Source organism: Melanotaenia boesemani, chromosome 19 (genome assembly GCF_017639745.1).
Source record: "Melanotaenia boesemani isolate fMelBoe1 chromosome 19, fMelBoe1.pri, whole genome shotgun sequence".
Lineage (NCBI taxonomy): Eukaryota > Metazoa > Chordata > Actinopteri > Atheriniformes > Melanotaeniidae > Melanotaenia > Melanotaenia boesemani.
Window position 1 is genome coordinate 7,849,087 of NC_055700.1, and position 17,276 is coordinate 7,866,362.

General features: G+C 36.4%; 1 protein-coding gene across 1 annotated transcript; it reads left to right on the top strand.

Moving 5' to 3' along the window:
• Positions 1 to 416: 416 nt before the first annotated feature.
• On the top strand, positions 417 to 12,626 carry LOC121630405 (complement component C9-like). Its single transcript, XM_041970687.1, has 22 exons — positions 417 to 525; positions 668 to 758; positions 1,028 to 1,178; positions 1,282 to 1,426; positions 1,755 to 1,893; positions 1,993 to 2,214; positions 2,379 to 2,619; positions 2,742 to 2,870; positions 3,202 to 3,377; positions 4,169 to 4,403; positions 4,500 to 4,655; positions 6,345 to 6,453; positions 6,569 to 6,659; positions 6,926 to 7,073; positions 7,156 to 7,300; positions 7,566 to 7,704; positions 7,812 to 8,006; positions 8,147 to 8,387; positions 8,497 to 8,598; positions 11,214 to 11,392; positions 11,849 to 12,080; positions 12,373 to 12,626. Exons 1-22 carry the CDS (start codon positions 452 to 454, stop codon positions 12,531 to 12,533), a joined length of 3,501 nt encoding a protein of 1,166 aa, XP_041826621.1. The 5' UTR covers positions 417 to 451; the 3' UTR covers positions 12,534 to 12,626.
• The last annotated feature ends 4,650 nt before the right edge of the window (positions 12,627 to 17,276 follow it).

The following is a 17,276-nucleotide window of genomic DNA, read 5'->3' on the forward strand; positions in this document are numbered from 1 at the left end:
TTTAAGGTTTTTGTCCCATGACATCAACAGATGGCTGAAACACATTTTTTCTTTTTATTAAGTTGCTTTTGTATAGTTGGAGATGTTATTTGTTGCTTACGTCTTTAATATGAGCCACACGTATAAGTGGATGAATTAAATGAGTTGTTATGGAAATCAAAAGAAAAATACATTTTTGTCCTATTTTATGTCTCAGTCCTTTTGTTAATCAGGTCATGGTAATTTTCCACCAAGAGATAAGCTCATAGCTGATCACCTGATTTTTGCAGAGTTAACAGTGATTTGCATGTGACAGGTGGATATCTGCCTGTGTACATCTGAAGGCCAAACTATTGACTTTGACAACAGAGTTTTTTTTCTTTTGCAATCAGTTAATCATTAACAGAAAAAGTGTCTTAATAGAATAAAAAAACCAGACATACACGGTCAACTGTCTTTTGAACGGATCATAATGAGGATTGAGTTTGTTCTGCAGCTGGGCTTCTACAGCCTGTGTCTAACTCTGACACTGCTTGAAGGAGGAAAGTATGTATATTTCAGAGATTCTTAATCATTTAAACTGCAGATTATTTATGTTTTTATTTTTATCAATAGTATTATTATTATTATTAGCTGTAGATTCTGTGATACTAAACAGAGCTTGTTCCTTTAAATGTGAATATTTCAGAGCAGAGATACTTCCTGAACCATCTACTATAAATTGTGTATGGAGCTCCTGGTCACAGTGGAGTTCTTGTGATCCTTGCACAAAACAAAAAGTAAGTCTTTAAGTTTGTGGTCTTCAAAGGTTAATCTTTGAATTTTGCTTACACCCTGTAGAGTTTTCTGGCATTGCTTAACATCCATAACAGTAATAGATAATCAGCTTGACTAAAAGTAAAGTTGAACTCATGTTAACTGATGTGGATCAGAGCTTTCAAACTTTTTTGTCTCTAAAAGTAATTGTAAGTAATAACCCAGCATCTTTTCAGGACCAAGGTTGTTTGACTGATGCTTAATAAAGAGTGGTATCGTTTATGATTCTCAGAGACGTTCTCGAGGCATAGAAGTGTTTGGTCAGTTTAAAGGTGATGCTTGTAAAGGATCGATTGGTGAGAGGCAGAAATGCGTAACGACTGATGTATGTTTTACACCAACTGTCCATCCTTGCAAAGACACAGAATTCCAGTGTGGCTCAGGTACTGCACCTTTATTTAAGTCACCTACACTGATCCTTTTGTGCTGTGTGTGTGTGTGTGTGTGTGTTTAGATGTTGTTGGTTTAACCCACGTCTCTCTACAGGAGCATGCATTAAAAAGAGATTACAGTGCAATGGTGACTTGGAATGTGAAGATCAAACTGATGAAGATGATTGTGATATTGTGCATAGCCCTTGTGGTACAAAAATACTTGAAAACAATGAGCAAGGCAGAACAGCAGGATATGGGTAAGAGTTATTAAATGCCTAATTAATTTGGAATTTGGAATTAACTTGGAATTTAAAAATTAATATACACTGACATGAACGCAAAAGGAATATAGTTTTTAGATTTTGAAATGTAGCTTCAGGTTAAGCAGACGTAGTGGACGGTGTTGAAACACCAACATAACCTTAGGAAAAATGTTAAATGTAGTTACATGGGATTAATATTCTATTTAAAATATTTATAACAATATCATTTAAAATTTTTAAAGTATGTAATTTTCAAACAGAGGCCCAACAACTAGGCACAGTACTCAAAAGGTTCAATTAATTTTTTATGTTCATGTCCCAGAGTCAACATCTTGGGTTCAGATCCTCGAATGAACCCTTTCAACAATGATTATTTCAATGGGATGTGTGCTAAAGTGAGGAATCCAACCACGAAGGAGTATGACAGGCTTCCCTGGAATGTTGGTGTTCTCAATTATGAGGTTAGTCACTCTGACTGTAAAAAATGAAGCTAAACAAAACTATGTATGCAGAGTTTGCAAGAATTCTGTCCAGGAACTTCATCTTTTCTGTCTTGGCAGACTCTGGTGGAAGAAACTGTTTCCAAAGAAATCTATGAGGACACACACAGCATCCTGAAGGAACTGATGTCAGATACAACTTTTAGCATTGATGGCGGATTCTCTGCAAAATTTAGGCCAAGCGAGCAGTCTATGTCCAATTTTTCTGGCGGGGTTGATGCAAGTCTTGGATATTCAAGAAAAGACATCATTAAGAACATCACAGAATACATCACCATTAAGGTACGTATCATAAAAAGTACCGTTCAACACAATTTACAAATAGATTCCTAGGAAATAAATAAATAAACTAGAAAGTGAAGCAATTAAAAATGTTTCTTTTAAAACTCAATCTATGTTTGTATCTATGTTTGTATTTATCTATACTTCTCAATCTATTCATTCAGAACAAGAGCTTCATGCGGATAAAGGGCAGAGTACAGCTGAGCACCTACAGGCTGCGCTCCCGTGATCTCCATATTGCTGACGAATTTGTGGCTCATGTCCAATCTTTGCCTTTGGTGTATGAGAAGGGTATTTATTTTGCTTTCTTGGAGGACTATGGAACACACTACACCAAAAATGGGAAGTCTGGCGGGGAATATGAACTTGTCTATGTTTTAAATCAGGACACCATCAAAACGAAAAGTATGTGTAACCCTGCCACAAATAGTTTTGATCTTTAATCTTCCAAAATACATTTCATTTACTTGTGTGTCCACTAAATACAAAAAAACTGATCAACTCTTATACTCTATGCTTTCTTACAGAGTTTACAGGGAGAGAAATTCAAAACTGTTTCAAAGCTCAAATCTCAGCAGACTTCGCTGGATCGTCAATAAGTGGAGATGCAAGAATAAAGCCTGATTGGTGTAATACTAAATCAAATAATAAAACAGGTCCGCTTTCCCCATTTACTTTCTTTTCTTTTAACCAAGAGTACCGACTGCTAAAACTTTAGGATTTTTTAAGTATATCTTGACACACTCATTGCATATTCTCTGTAAGTTAAAAGAACTAAATCTTAGTTATTTTCATAATTTAATTTTTCATCATGGCATGATTAGTCTGTGGCATACTGAGGGCAAAATTAGTCGTTACTCCATGCAAGTCATTACTGCGCAGCAAGAAATTAAAAACTGGTTTTAGAGGACAGTGTCAAAAAGTTGGAAATAGTTGAAATTAGATTTTTCTTACATCAGTAGGATTTCATTCCCTTTTGCTACACAGATACCAAGGAAGGAAAAGCAATGGTGGATCAGGTGATGACATCAGTTAGAGGAGGATCTATAAATGCTGCCATTGTTATGCGTGCAACGCTGAATAAGGAGGGGGTGATGAATTTAGATGCATACAGGGAATGGGCACGGTCCATTGCCGAAGAACCTGCATTAATCAGCAGTGAGGTAAGGATGAAACTGGAAATGCTAACATTAAAGAAGTAATTCTGGCATCAGTAAGCTGCCTTCAAATCATTAAATTAAATTAAAATAAAAAAAGAACAGCAAATCAGAAAAGTTTCTGGTACTTCTTAGGTCAGGACAATTAGATGAGCTATTTCAGAAACCACTTGTCATTGTGTTAATAACGGAGCCACAGACACAGCTGACTTTCTGTAGGCTGCTGTGTAAACATATTGACATGCAGACTTCAGATTTGACCTTACTAAGTGTGAACCAGACAGTGATAAGTAATATTTTTGCATTTGGTGCACAGATTTCATTGAGCTGTACCATCAATAGAGCATTTAGATTTGGTGTATTACAGCTGTACTAAATTAAAGCCACATAGAATGAAGCGTAGCCACACCTTTTTTTCAGATTTTATTTCCTTATTATAAAATCCATGTGCTTTCTAAACTATATATTTTAGATTTGAATATACATTTTGAACATCTTAACTATTTATTTATTTATTATTTATTTTTAACTATTAATTAATTGTTTGATTATGAATTATGAGGTTTTGCACTGTAGACATTTTGTTAGTTTAATAACCAAACTGATACACCCCCCAAAAAAACTTGGGTAGGTTGTGATTGGATTTGTTACACTCTTTTACAGTTTCCTTACCGTGTAAACTAATAACAGCGACCATTCAGAAAAGAGATGTAACTGCATCTTTGTGCACTCTTTGTTTTTCCTGTTACTGTGTTTTGGTAAGTTAAATAATGCACATACTCTTTTGTCTCTGACAGCCAGAGCCAATCTACAATATAATTCCAGTGGACATTCCAGATGCAAACGCCAGGATAGCAAACATCAAGATGGCCATACAAGATTATACGGCTGAATACAGCATATGCAAGTGTAAACCTTGTAAGAATGGAGGCACTGTCGCTCTGCTGGATGGAGAGTGTATATGTTTGTGCCATCCTCTGTTCGAAGGCTTGGCTTGCCAGAACTTTAAGAGTGATAAAGCCTCAGAACAAGGTAAAATCAATCAAAGCCAACAGCATCCCAACAGGTATGCATGTCACTTTCATATTTTCTGTTTTTTTTTTGTATTAATTTGAGCAATATTTTCAGGTAAAGAAAGACCTGCTGTTGTTCAAGAGGGTAACTGGGCCTGCTGGTCGGCCTGGTCCAACTGTAGTGGAGGGAAACAAAGCAGGTCACGCAGCTGCAAAACAGACGGGCTTGTTGGAGCTTCATGCAGAGGAGAAACTACAAGTGAAGAATACTGCTAAGCAAACAGATGACCATCATACTAATATGATGTTGCTCTCTGCAATCTGATATTAAAGAAAGTCTTAAATAAAAATAAAGTAATCACTTGTGATTACAGTATCTTTCATTTCAGTCTCTTCAAACAGCTTCATTCAAATGTTTGCTTCTTGCTGACTACAGTATAAGTCAGGCTGTTTGACTTTCTGTGTCTTTTCAACTTTAATTAGCTTGAATAATATTGGCTCAAGTTTGTATTAGTGAGTTGATAAGTCATCTTCAAAAGTATGGACACATTCCAGCTGGTTGTGTTGTTTAAATGAAAACCAGATGAATAAAGGTCATCATGACTGAGTGAAAACTGACACCAAGGTTGACTAGAAGTTGCCTGATGGCAGAGATCAGAAATGTTAGTTAGTGATGCGATTAACCGGGTGGTCAGGCTGGGATAACCTTGATTTTCTATTCATTCATTTATTTATTTGAAATAACGAAATGCTTTGTAAATTTCCATATTTATTTTTAAAATCTGACAAAAAACATTTCTGTAATTTTATTTTTGTATTGTAATTAATAGAACAGCAGAAGAAACACAAAAACTGATATTGTTCAGCGTTCAAATATTCACAAAAGTACCCCAAGTGTTTCTAGGGTTTGTTCTTAGCTAGAAACAAATTCAAGATATAAAGATTTCCACCACAATCTTTATAAAAATTTGTAAGTAGGACTAAAGAAAAAAAAAATATGTTCATAAGAACGGTTTGTAAATGACTCGACTGTCCTCACAATAAAAAGGGATATTCTGCTTTATTCTATGGTGTCAGAATGTACCTAAGTTGTACTATTACAGGTGAACTGAAGTGGAGCAAATCTGGTTGAATACTTATTAAGTCTATTCCTGTTTTTAATGTTTGTTCATGTCCTTTTCTGGTATTTTTTATAATCGCTTTATTATTATTTATTTAACTATGTTTGTATAAAATGATTGTATTCGTGTTAGCATCTAGTTCTGTTTATTCAGGATACTAACCTGCTAGACTGATGGTTACCCTTAATGGGTTAGTTAGAGTTATTTCCAACACTACATATATTTGAATATTTTCTTACTGACAAAAAATAAAGTCATTACTTTGTACAATGTAGCTTCCTCATGTGGAGGCTCTCAAGATCTCCACAAGAAATCTGCTGAGGGTATTTTAAAGTATTTCCCACGAGGTCAACAGGTTGCTGACAAACCTTTAAGGTTTCCATTAAATTGTTTGGATTTTTTTTTCTTATTACTACAATATGAGTCACAGAATATAAGTAAATTAATTAAAATACCTGCTGTTACAGTTAGCACCACTTAAAAGCATGAAAAAGGAATAAAATCCCCATTTTATATTTGTTCGGGACTATGATTTTTGTTAGTCAGATCATGAGATAATCATATAGTTGATCACCTAATTTTCATGGTAACTATGTTATGCAGACAGTAGGTGGAAACTATTCCCATTAAATTTCATGATTTTGTAAATATTTGGTCACATTGCAGAGAGGAATAAATACAGAGTATGATCTTTGGATTCAAACATATAATCTAAAGTCAGGTTTCCGAGAACTGAATCAGTATTGCAACAAATAAAACTAACATTGCAAACAGATAATCATTGACAAATAAAAAACAACAAAAAAAAAAATACAGTTTAACCAAATAAAAGAGAGCAGACATGAAGGGTCGACAGCCTTTTCAAAGGATCATCATGAGACTTAAAGTCGTTCTGCAGCTGGGCTTCTACAGCCTGTGTCTAACTCTGGCACTTCTTGAAGGAGGAAAGTATGCATACTTTAGATTTTTCTCAATAATTTAAAATACAATTAAGAGATTTTCCACTGACTGCTCATTCTGGAATATTAAATACAGTTTATTCATTTAAATGTGAATATTTCAGAGCACAAATTCTTCCTGAACCAACAGCTGTAAATTGTGAATGGAGGGACTGGTCGGAGTGGAGTTCCTGTGATCCGTGCAGCAAAACCAAAGTAAATCTACTGAGTTCTACAAAAGTTAATCTGTGATTTTTTTTTTTTTTTTTTGCTCTTTCTAGAGATTCCAAACTTTGTGTAACAGCTACAACAAAGATAAATAATTTATTTGAATAAAAGAAAGGTTTAACTACAAATATGGATCAGAGCTTTCAAACATCTGTGATCTCTGTCCCTAATCTAAAGTTATTGTTAGAAATAACCCTCCTTCTCATTCACTTGACTAATGCTTGACAAAGCGTTGTATCATTTATGATTCTCAGAGACGTTCTCGAGGCATAAAATGGTTTGGCCAGTTTGATGGTAATGAATGTCAAGGATCAATTGGTGACGTGCAGCCTTGTTTGACTACTGAAAGTTGTTCTTCAACTCCCATTACTTGCAAAGAAACAGAGTTCCAATGCGACTCAGGTATTTCATCTTTTGTAAGTCTCCTATATTTTACTTTTTTTGGGGGAGGGGGCTTGTTCATTTAACCTACATCTGTGTACAGGAGTTTGCATCGATATGAACTTAAAGTGCAATGGCGATTTTGACTGTAGAGATGGAACCGATGAAGACCCGTGTGGGATTATTAGAGAAGCCTGTGGCACAGAAACGATTGATCCTGTTTCAGAAGGCAGTGCATTAGCATTTGGGTAAGCCTGACCTAATTCAATTTAAATACATCGTATAACAAATTACACTTGTAATTTACACATAATGACCCAATACACTTGTAAGGGCTTCATTTGACATAATTTGGAGAGATGAGTCTGTATGTTGCTGTACTTCCGTTTTCTTGTTTTTTCTAAATTTCCTGCAAAAAAAAAATAAAAAATTTGAGCATCCTCTTAACTGTAACCTTTAAATATGTAGAAATGATTCTGTTTATTAAAGTGATTATTCATGTCTGTGTTCAAGGTTCAACATCTTAGGTAGCGAATCTCGAATGACCATTTTCTACAATAATGCTATCAATCAGACATGCAATAAAGTATGGAATCCAACCAAAGGGAAGGAACAAAACCTTCCTTGGAATATAGAATTATTGAAGTATGAGGTTAGTCACTATGGTGTATCGTTTGTAAAAGATTAAACTGACACTGACTATATGAGCAGGGATTCCAAGAATTTTGTCAAGTCACAAAATACTTTCTGTCATCTCAGACTCTAAAGGAGGAAACCTTCTCCAGAGATCTCTATGAGGATGCCTACACCCTCTTGAAGGAATTGTTACAAGAGATCAATGCAAATGTTGATGGTGGGATTTCCATTAAATTTGCCTCACATCAGGTGTTTTTTGGAGCTATCGAACAGAGGAAACAAACCATTAATGTTATGGCAAAGTACACCACTATTAAGGTGAGTATCAGTACTTCCCTTACCTAAGTACTATTCAGCACAATTTATATTTAGATTTCTGAGAGATAAACAAAACTATAAAACTGAAACAAGTAATTATTTTTGTATTTATTCATCTTTCTCTGTTCATTCATTCCCAGAACAAGAGCTTTATGAGGTTAAAGGTCAGAGTCCAGAAGGGCACTTTGAAGATGCGCACCCATGAGCCCCGTCTTACTTTTAATTTCCTAGAACATGTCAGATCTTTGCCTTTAACATATGAGAAAGGTATTTATTTTGCCTTCTTGGAGGAATTTGGAACTCATTATGGCAAAAGTGGGACATTTGGTGGCCATTATGATCTGATCTATGTTCTAAATCAGGACATCATCAAAGAGAAAAGTATGTGTTTCCCAGCAAGCTGTTTGTTTTATGTCTTTATTTTGACTTGTGTGTCCACATTATGAAAAACTGAAAAGTATTTCTCCACAATGCTTCATGACTCTTTCAGATCTGACAGCAAGAGACATTGAAAACTGTGTCAAAACCAGCATGAAAGGAGGAGGTTCAGACGTGAGGCCTGAGTGGTGTATTACTACACCATCTAACACAGGTCAGCTTTTTTTTTTCTTCTTTAGATTTAAGATGTCAGATCTTTATTGTCATTATGCAAGCATAACAAAATTTTGAGAAGTCCCTCGGCTTAAGCACACATCAACAAGAAATAGAAATATAACAGGCACACACATAAAAGATATAAGAACACCTGTATATTTGCAGAAAATAGGATCGAAGCCTCTACTGTCTGTGTTCTGTGAGGAGAGAGTAACCGCACTACTGGGGGATATGAGGTCAATGTGACGAACAAGCGCCAAACACTATAACAATGGGGTCGGTGACCAGCTGTGTTGTGGTGCTGCTCCAGACAGTCCTGGCTCAACTTCTTCATCAGTCCAAACAAATGTTTCTCTTTTGCCTTGCATTAGGTGGAAAGTGTTCATAGTCCACAGGAGGTCAGAAGAAATGTGGATGCCCAGGAACTTAATTCTGTACGCTCCATTGCCTCTCAGTGTATGCAAAGAGGAGCGTGCTCAGTCTTCCTGGACTTCCTGTAATCTACTATGACCTCTCTTGTCTAGTTGATGTAAAGAACCAAATTGTTCTTGGAACACCATTTTGTGAGACTCTGGACCTCTTCTCTGTAGTGGGCCATTGTTGGGTATGAGACCTACCAGTGTAGTATCGTCTGCAAACCTCACAACAATGTTTGTAGGGTGGATGGCAGAGAAATCATGTGTGAAGAGGGTGAGGAGGGCAGGGCTGAGCACACAACCCTGCAGCATTCCAGTGTTGAAGATCAGTGGTAAAGAAGTTGACTTCCCTATCCTCCCAACCTGGGACTTGTTGGTGAGATTGTGGATCTTCAAGACATCTGGAAAAATGGTGTTAAAATGTGACATGAAGTCCACAAACAGCATCCTAACATAGGTGTTGTGAAGCTGCAGGTGAGTTAGGGCCACGTGAAGTTCTATCAAGACAGCATCCTCAGTGGAACGGTTTTCCCTGTAGGTGAATTGCAGGCTGTCCAGGCCGGCAGGGATGGCGTCCTTGATGTACTTTAGGAGGATACACTCAAAACACATTATAATGACTGAGGTGAGAGCAACGGGGCAGTAATCTTTGAGGCAGGTAATGGCTGATTTTTGGGCACAGGAACAATGATGGAGGACTTCAGGCAGTGGAAATCTGCAGGGACAGGTGGAAGATGTCTAGAAAAACTTCTGCCAGTTGGTCTGCACACGATTTTAGTGTCCGACCTGACACCTTATCTGGACCCACAAGCTTGTTGTTGTCGATCCTCCTCAGGGTGGAGGTCACTTGACGCAGCTGCAGGGTAAGAGGCTGATGCTGCACCTCTGGCTGGGGAAGGTGAACAGTACTTATGCTGCTGTTGGAGTGTCAAAGTGTTCAAAGAAGATGTTAGAGTGGGGTTGTGGCTGACCTGCTGGTGTCTGTGCTTATACTCTGTGTTGGTCTTGATGCCTTTCCACGTTATGTGTGTTGCTGTCATTGAGGTACTCCTCAATGCACTGCTGAGTTTTGCCAGCTGGATGCCCTTTTTCAGTATTTTGTGGGCCCTCCGATAAGCCAGTTTGTCTCCTGCTCTGTAGGCTGCATCCCGGGCTTTTAGCAGGGACCGAACTGGGCTGTCCACACTGTCCACAGAAAGACATGAGAAATATAAATCATCTTTATATTAATAATCTGGCTCACCAACTGTCACCAAGTATTTAACAAGTTCAAAAAGGTCCATGGAAAGACAGGTTGGTTGTTCTGGGGCACAGTGGTAACAGGTGGATCATCATTTTCTCTCCCTGCCAGTTCTGGCTTATTGGCCACATTAACATTAGACTTTTAATTCATCTTTAGTTCACATTAAAAATTAAATCCTTTTTAAAAAGATTAAACATGCCCCTGTAAACACAGGACATGAAAATACCTTTCCGAATTAAACTTGTATCTGAAGTATTAAAGAAAAGAAGCAGGAACTGGAGTTGGTTTTCTTCCATTAGACGTAAATAAGTCATCCAGTCAGAACCCTTCCCAGCCCTCAGATCTAAAGTAGAATTGAAAAAAGTTGATTAAACTTGTTTTCTATATAAACCTCAATTCAGAGTGACTATTTTCATGTAAACATGAAGGAGAATATTTCAATTCCAAATGATTTAATTCTGAATAATTAATTCTGAATTTAAAAACATCATGTAACCGTGACCATTGTCTGCTTATGGTGATTAGGTGTGTGTTTTTAATTTGGCTAGGTTCTATACTTGGGTATGTGCAGGCTTACTTTTAATTTGATGTTGAATTTTTTATTTTTTTTTATTTCATATTTTAATTGTGTTCATGTTAAGCACATTGTGTTGCTCTTTGGTATGAAAAGTTCTCTGTAAATAAATTTTAATTTATTAAATAAATAACTTTAAACTAGTGGAGTGACACAAATCATGAGTGTCTGCAAAAATATTCTCTCCTTCTTCAATTATATTTCTGGCTTTGCCCCTAGTTTAGACAGTAACATAATAACACTTACAGCTGTACAGGACAGCATTAAAAGTCTTGCAAATATCTAAAATCTTTTATGAGGAGATTGTTCACTAAACTTGCAATGAGATACTATATCAGCCATGTTAAATCAGTGGGACTTCAACTCCTTTTGCCACACAGATACTAAAAATGGAAAATCACTGGTGGAGGAAGTGATAATAGAGGTCATGGGAGGATCTTCACTTTCTCTTATTTTTACAAAGACAAAGCTGAAAAGTATGGGAGTGATGGATCAAGATACATATAATGAATGGGTTTACGATTCCTTATCCAGCTACGATGTAGCACTCAGCCGTGAGGTAAGTATGATCTCATTTTTGATAAATGCTGTTATAAAATTGTTTATAGTAACACAATTTTAATGGCAAGTTCAGTCTGTCTGCTGAGTTAGTGGACAGTAGTGGAAAGTTTTTCCTTACTCTAATATATATGATGCAGTATGCTTCAGGGACAACACATTTTTGTTCAGGACAATACAGAAAAAAATTATTTAGTACAGTTTGATGTGTGACTGCAAGTGTTTTTTTTATATTTGAAATGAAATCAAGGTATTTCTACCAATGTAGTAATTGGTTAGCTTTTCACTGTAAATTTCTTATCTACAGACACAGCTAAAATGTTACCACACTGTGTAAACAAAATATAGACATATATATTGACAAACTTGACCTTGTTTTTACTTTACCTTAACCTTATTTTCCTGTTACTGTGTTCTATTAAGTTGAATAATGCACATTCTCTGTTGACTCTGATAGCTAGACCCAATCTACAATATAATTCCAGTGGGCATTCCAGATGCAACAACCATAAAATCAAACATCAAGATGGCCATACAAGATTATATGGCTGAATACAACGTGTGCAAGTGTAAACCTTGTCAGAATGGAGGCACAGTCGCTCTGCTGAACGGAAAGTGTGTATGTTTGTGCCATCCTCTGTTCGAAGGCTTGGCTTGCCAGAACTTTAGGACTGATAAAGCTTTACAAGGTAAAATCAATCAAAACCAACAAATATGCATACCACTTTCATTATTGGTAAATGGTAAATGGTCTGTATTTATATAGCACTTTTACTGTACCTGGGATGATATCCAAAGCGGTTTACATTATACATCACATTCACCCATTCACACACACATTCACACACTGATGGCGGAAGCTGCCATGCAAGGCGCTCGACCACGACCCATCAGGAGCACTTTTATTATTATTATTATTATTATTATTATTATTATTATTATTATTATTATTATTATTATTAATTTGAGCAATATTTTCAGGTGAACAAAGACCTGCTGTTGTTCCAGAGGGTAACTGGGCCTGCTGGTCGGCCTGGTCCAACTGTAGTGGAGGGAAACAAAGCAGGTCACGCAGCTGCAAAACAGACGGGCTTGTTGGAGCTTCATGCAGAGGAGATACTACAAGTGAAGAATACTGCTAAGCAAACAGATGACCATCATACTAATATGATGTTGTTCTCTTTGTTGTCACTCTGATATCAATCTCCTGAAATTAAATAAAACAATCAGCTGTGGATGCATTGTCTTCAGTTTGACTTTTTTGTCTCCCAAAAGCAACTTCATTCAAAGCACTTCCTCTTACTGCCCACAGTTCTAGACATCTTTCAGCTTTACTTAACTTAAATAGTGTTGGCTCAAGTATGTATTAATGAGCTAATAACTCATCTTCAAAAGCATGAACACATTCCAGCTGGTTGTGCTGTTTAAATGAGAACCAGATGAGTAAAGGCCGTTGGGACAGAGAGAAAACTGACACTGAGGTCGACTAGAGGCTACCTGTTTGCAGATTAGAGATTTGGGTGCTGGACACATCATAAAGAAAGATCCTATATTTACACTCTGTTTTCCATTGTTGTCATTAACAGTTCCAGAGAGGGATAAAAAGGAAAAGGAACCTATAAATTTAGAGCTAGAAAAAAAAAAGAATATAAAATAGCAACCGCAAATAATATCTTTTCAACATATGTTGTTCAGTCCTCCTGAAAAATATAAATACCGTTTACAGCTTCCACGCTTTGTGAGTTGTGCAATTTCCACATACACTATCAGCTTGCATATTTGGATTTACATTGAGACTGTTATTTTAAACAATACTCCTTTTGTACAAGTAGTAAAGTGAAAAAAAAATGTGATTGAAATAAAGTTAAATTTCAATTCAGTTTCATGATCAGGTTACTGTACAAGATGTCTCACTGTTTAACTTGTATCTTGTATGTCTAACTGAGACACTTAAACAGAAATTAGGCATAGATAATGTTGCCACCTACACATGAACCTCTCTGACACATCAGCATAAAGAACAGCTTGTTAAATTGGCGTTGAAATCCATATCACCCTAGAAAATCCACACACTATGTGTTCTTACCAACAAAAGTAAAATCATTACTCTGGGATAATCGCTTTAATGTTTGTATATTTGCTTTTACAAAGGACAGGATGACTTGCTTATTTGCTCAGCTTAAAGGTCTTTGATTTTTATGTTCAGTGTTGCTGTACAATTCTGTCATTTAGAGGAAGCCCTGTAGCCACGAGAGATACTTGTGTCACCAAGGACTTGCTAAGTAAATACAGAGATAGTGAGTGAATCACTGTAGCTTGCACAATACTTAGGAATGTGCATAGACCTGCAAAAGGGAAATTTACTCAGTTACAAAGTGTGCTGAGCTATTTACTTTTTCAAAATCCAACTTGTCAAAATTTAAAAAAAGAAAAGAACAAAAAAGTTTTAAAAGTTCAGATTTTAATAAAGACTTGCAAGAAAAATAAACCACAAAAAACACATAGAATTTTTTGCATATTATTCTTGAATATATTATTATTTAAACATATTATTTAATACATTTCCTCAGGAACTCTTACCTCTTGTCAAGTCTTAAAGGTCCTAAAAATGTGTATAGTGAGCTGAGGGGTGTCGGGGGGTGGATACATACTTGAGAACTAACCACAGGGGGTGGTGGCCCCTGGCCTTCAGGATGTCAGCATGATGGAGTAAAACTTTGGAACCTTATTGAGCTCCAGGGAGGCCCTATTCAGTCTGGGCAGCACCCTAGCCTCAAGCCATTATCTCAGTCTAAAAAGTTTTGTTCTTTCCCCAGGCTTCACCGAACAGTTTGCACAAAATAATGAACCCATCTCCATCAATAGACTGGATAATTCTGTTTTATTTGTAAAAAGAAACAACTATTTGAATTTGTTCAAGCAAATAATGTCATATTTGCATTCTTCTTCATGATGTTAAAGAGCTATTTTAAATATTTTTATTATAAATAAAGCAGATGTTTGACGTTGAAATTTTCTTAGTGAATTAACTAATTCATTAATTTCCTATACCACTTATTCCGATTCAGAGGCGCAGGGAATCTGGAGTCTATCCCAGCAGTTGCAAAAAAAATCCCAAACTTTTTTTTTTCCTGCATAACAGACTGTGAAGCCTTGTAGGTCAAATTTTAGTCTTTGGAGCTGTTTGCATTCTTTACGTGCTAGAGAATCAGTGCAAAGTTTGCTTTAAAAATATGCACCATTTGGTTGTCCTCGTCGTTGCTTTCAGTGAACAATACGTGGGGAAAATTTCCTATAACAAAAGGCCCTGGAAGGTTGTGAGAGTGCCCCCCTAATAAGTGCTTTAACACAGTTGGAGTTGCCCCTTCCCTGCTTGCCTGGGTCACTAAAGGCATTGAAGTTTTAGAAGGGCTGCTACGGCAGATTACTCTACACAGCTGTCCCAGCACCGTGGAAATGATGTTATGCCCCTTGTCAGCTCTGTTATGTGTTCCTTCTCTCGCTCCTGGAGGACTTGTGCTTCAGTGAGGCAGCAGGAGGGAAATGGGGGGAGGTAACTGAAGAACAATCCCCATCCAGCATGTCTTGCAAAAGTTATCTGTTATCTGATTGGCTGATAGAAAATACTCTCTTTGCATCATCATTCAGTGAAGCTTGAAATCCCACTGACATTCAGCCCAGCAACGCCCCATCCCCCATCAAACTTCAATCATAAATCAACCCTTCCTCCACCTTTCCCACTTCTCTAAGTCTGCCTTCCTATGTGTCCAACCCCTCGACCTTCAATTATTGTGGGTCACTGAGGTTTATTCACCTCCCTTTAGTTTTACTCTTTTTTTTTAATGACAACTGAACTGTTACTCTAATGTGTTAAAAAGCTCAAAACTGTCATGCATGCTGATTTTGAAGATTGCACTTTACAGAGCCACAATATATTTTTAGTTTATTTTTGTCATATTTTTTCATCCTGATTTTAGACTAATACATAGTGCATGAACTTCAAAACCATCTTTCTTTTTAGATATTTTGTGTGACGTGATTGTGCTGGCAAACTTTTGCTGGGGTGTTCAAATAATTTAAATTTGCAATAATTTTAAAAACTTCATCATATCACAATCAAATTTAATTCAGTCTGTTGAGTTTCCTGTAGGTTAACAGCTAGAGGGCACTAAAGTAAAAAAATAAAAAAAATAAAAACTTTTATCCCATAATATGTAAAATGCTGGTCCCAAGGTTTAATGTTTAATATCTAAAAATAAAAACTTTCATGTGGGCTGCACAGATATTTCACATTGTATTACAGTAAGGCTTCACCAGCGTCAAGAAAATTTCAAAAGCTCTCAGGAACCACACAGTTTCCTTCAAAAACATAAAAAAACATATTTATCTCTTTTTTTCAAATGAAATGTTTGTATGTAACTTTGATTATCCTGATTTGTCCAACTGATAAAAAGACTACATAAAATGTTTTTTATTGAATCAGTTTTAGCTTTTTGTTTGAGGTCAGAAAGTATGTATGTATGTATGTATGTATGTATGTATGAAAGTACATTTTATGGTTACAGTCTAACTAAGATGCCTTTCTGAACTATGAGCAAGCTATGATTTATCGAAAGAAGCTCAATGCTGCTGTAGGTTAATTATCATTTGACTTGTTTATTTTAAAATTGATCTAGTTGTTGCTCTGCATGTTTTTATTTAATTTAATTTAATTTAATTTATTTATTTATTTATTTAAGAATAGGACAATGACAACGTGTTTAACAGGAGACAGTCAGTCTTACTGACACGTTAAAAAAATTACACCAGGACTTTAACATGAATGGCATTATTTCCCACCGTTTTCATCAAGGAATATTTTTTTTTATTAAAATTCACTGCAGTAAAGGCCAAAATAATTTAATCTTCCAATATTAAAGCTGAAATGCTCATTTAGTTACAATATGGATAGATATTACAAATTGCACATACAAAAAGAACCTATTATATTTGTTCCCTCTGTGTATATTAAGCCTGTTTACTTTTCCTTAGTGCAACCTAGCATATGAATGATTTAAAGAGGAGGCAAAGGGGAGGTTGGCTAAGCAGCAACTTGAGTTATGATGAGGCCATTTTAATGAGGTTCTGGTCCCTGCAGCAAAAGCCCAAGTTGACTATTCTCTTTTCCAGCATGGGAAAACAAACACTGCATTCCTGTATTCCTCTGGTGCCAAAAGTTAATAGAAAACATTTCAAAGCATTGCATTGTCTGGGGGCCCCAATATGACTCTTATCCCTTCATTATCCCCAACAGTAATAAAAAGGCATTACAATTATTAATGGTTGGATTGGAAGACTGATCTCTTAAAGTGACAGTAGCAGGCTTTTCGTACAACAAAGACCAAGGTATGTTAATTAGAGAAATGATTATTATTTTGAGGACTATCGTAGATTAATGACAGCAGTTGTATTGCTTTATTCATTATGATCACATTGTAAACTATTAAGAAGCTGACTTCTAGACATTGAGCTGTAACTGTTAGCCAAAAGAAATGATGAACTCTGCAGTGCATCAGCTGGAGTTTGACCAAGCAATAAAGCTGAACTCTCTCACATTAACTCCACTGTCTTCCTCTGGAACAGCTGTCTCTTCATGCACCCCCACTCCATGAGAGGGATGACAGAGGAACAGAGAGAATGAAGTGCCCCCACATTGTGCCGCTGCACCATTGTGTGTTTTGCATCTGCATAACAGAGGTGCCACTCGACTTCTTCTCCAATAAATGGGCTGCATGGCCCCTTTCTTTTCACGGAAAAACAGCATGGCTTCCATCAATGGTCTTAAGACTCATTATCACAAGTAATGGAGGGATGGTGAAGTTTTTCTTTCTTTCTTTTTTTTTTTT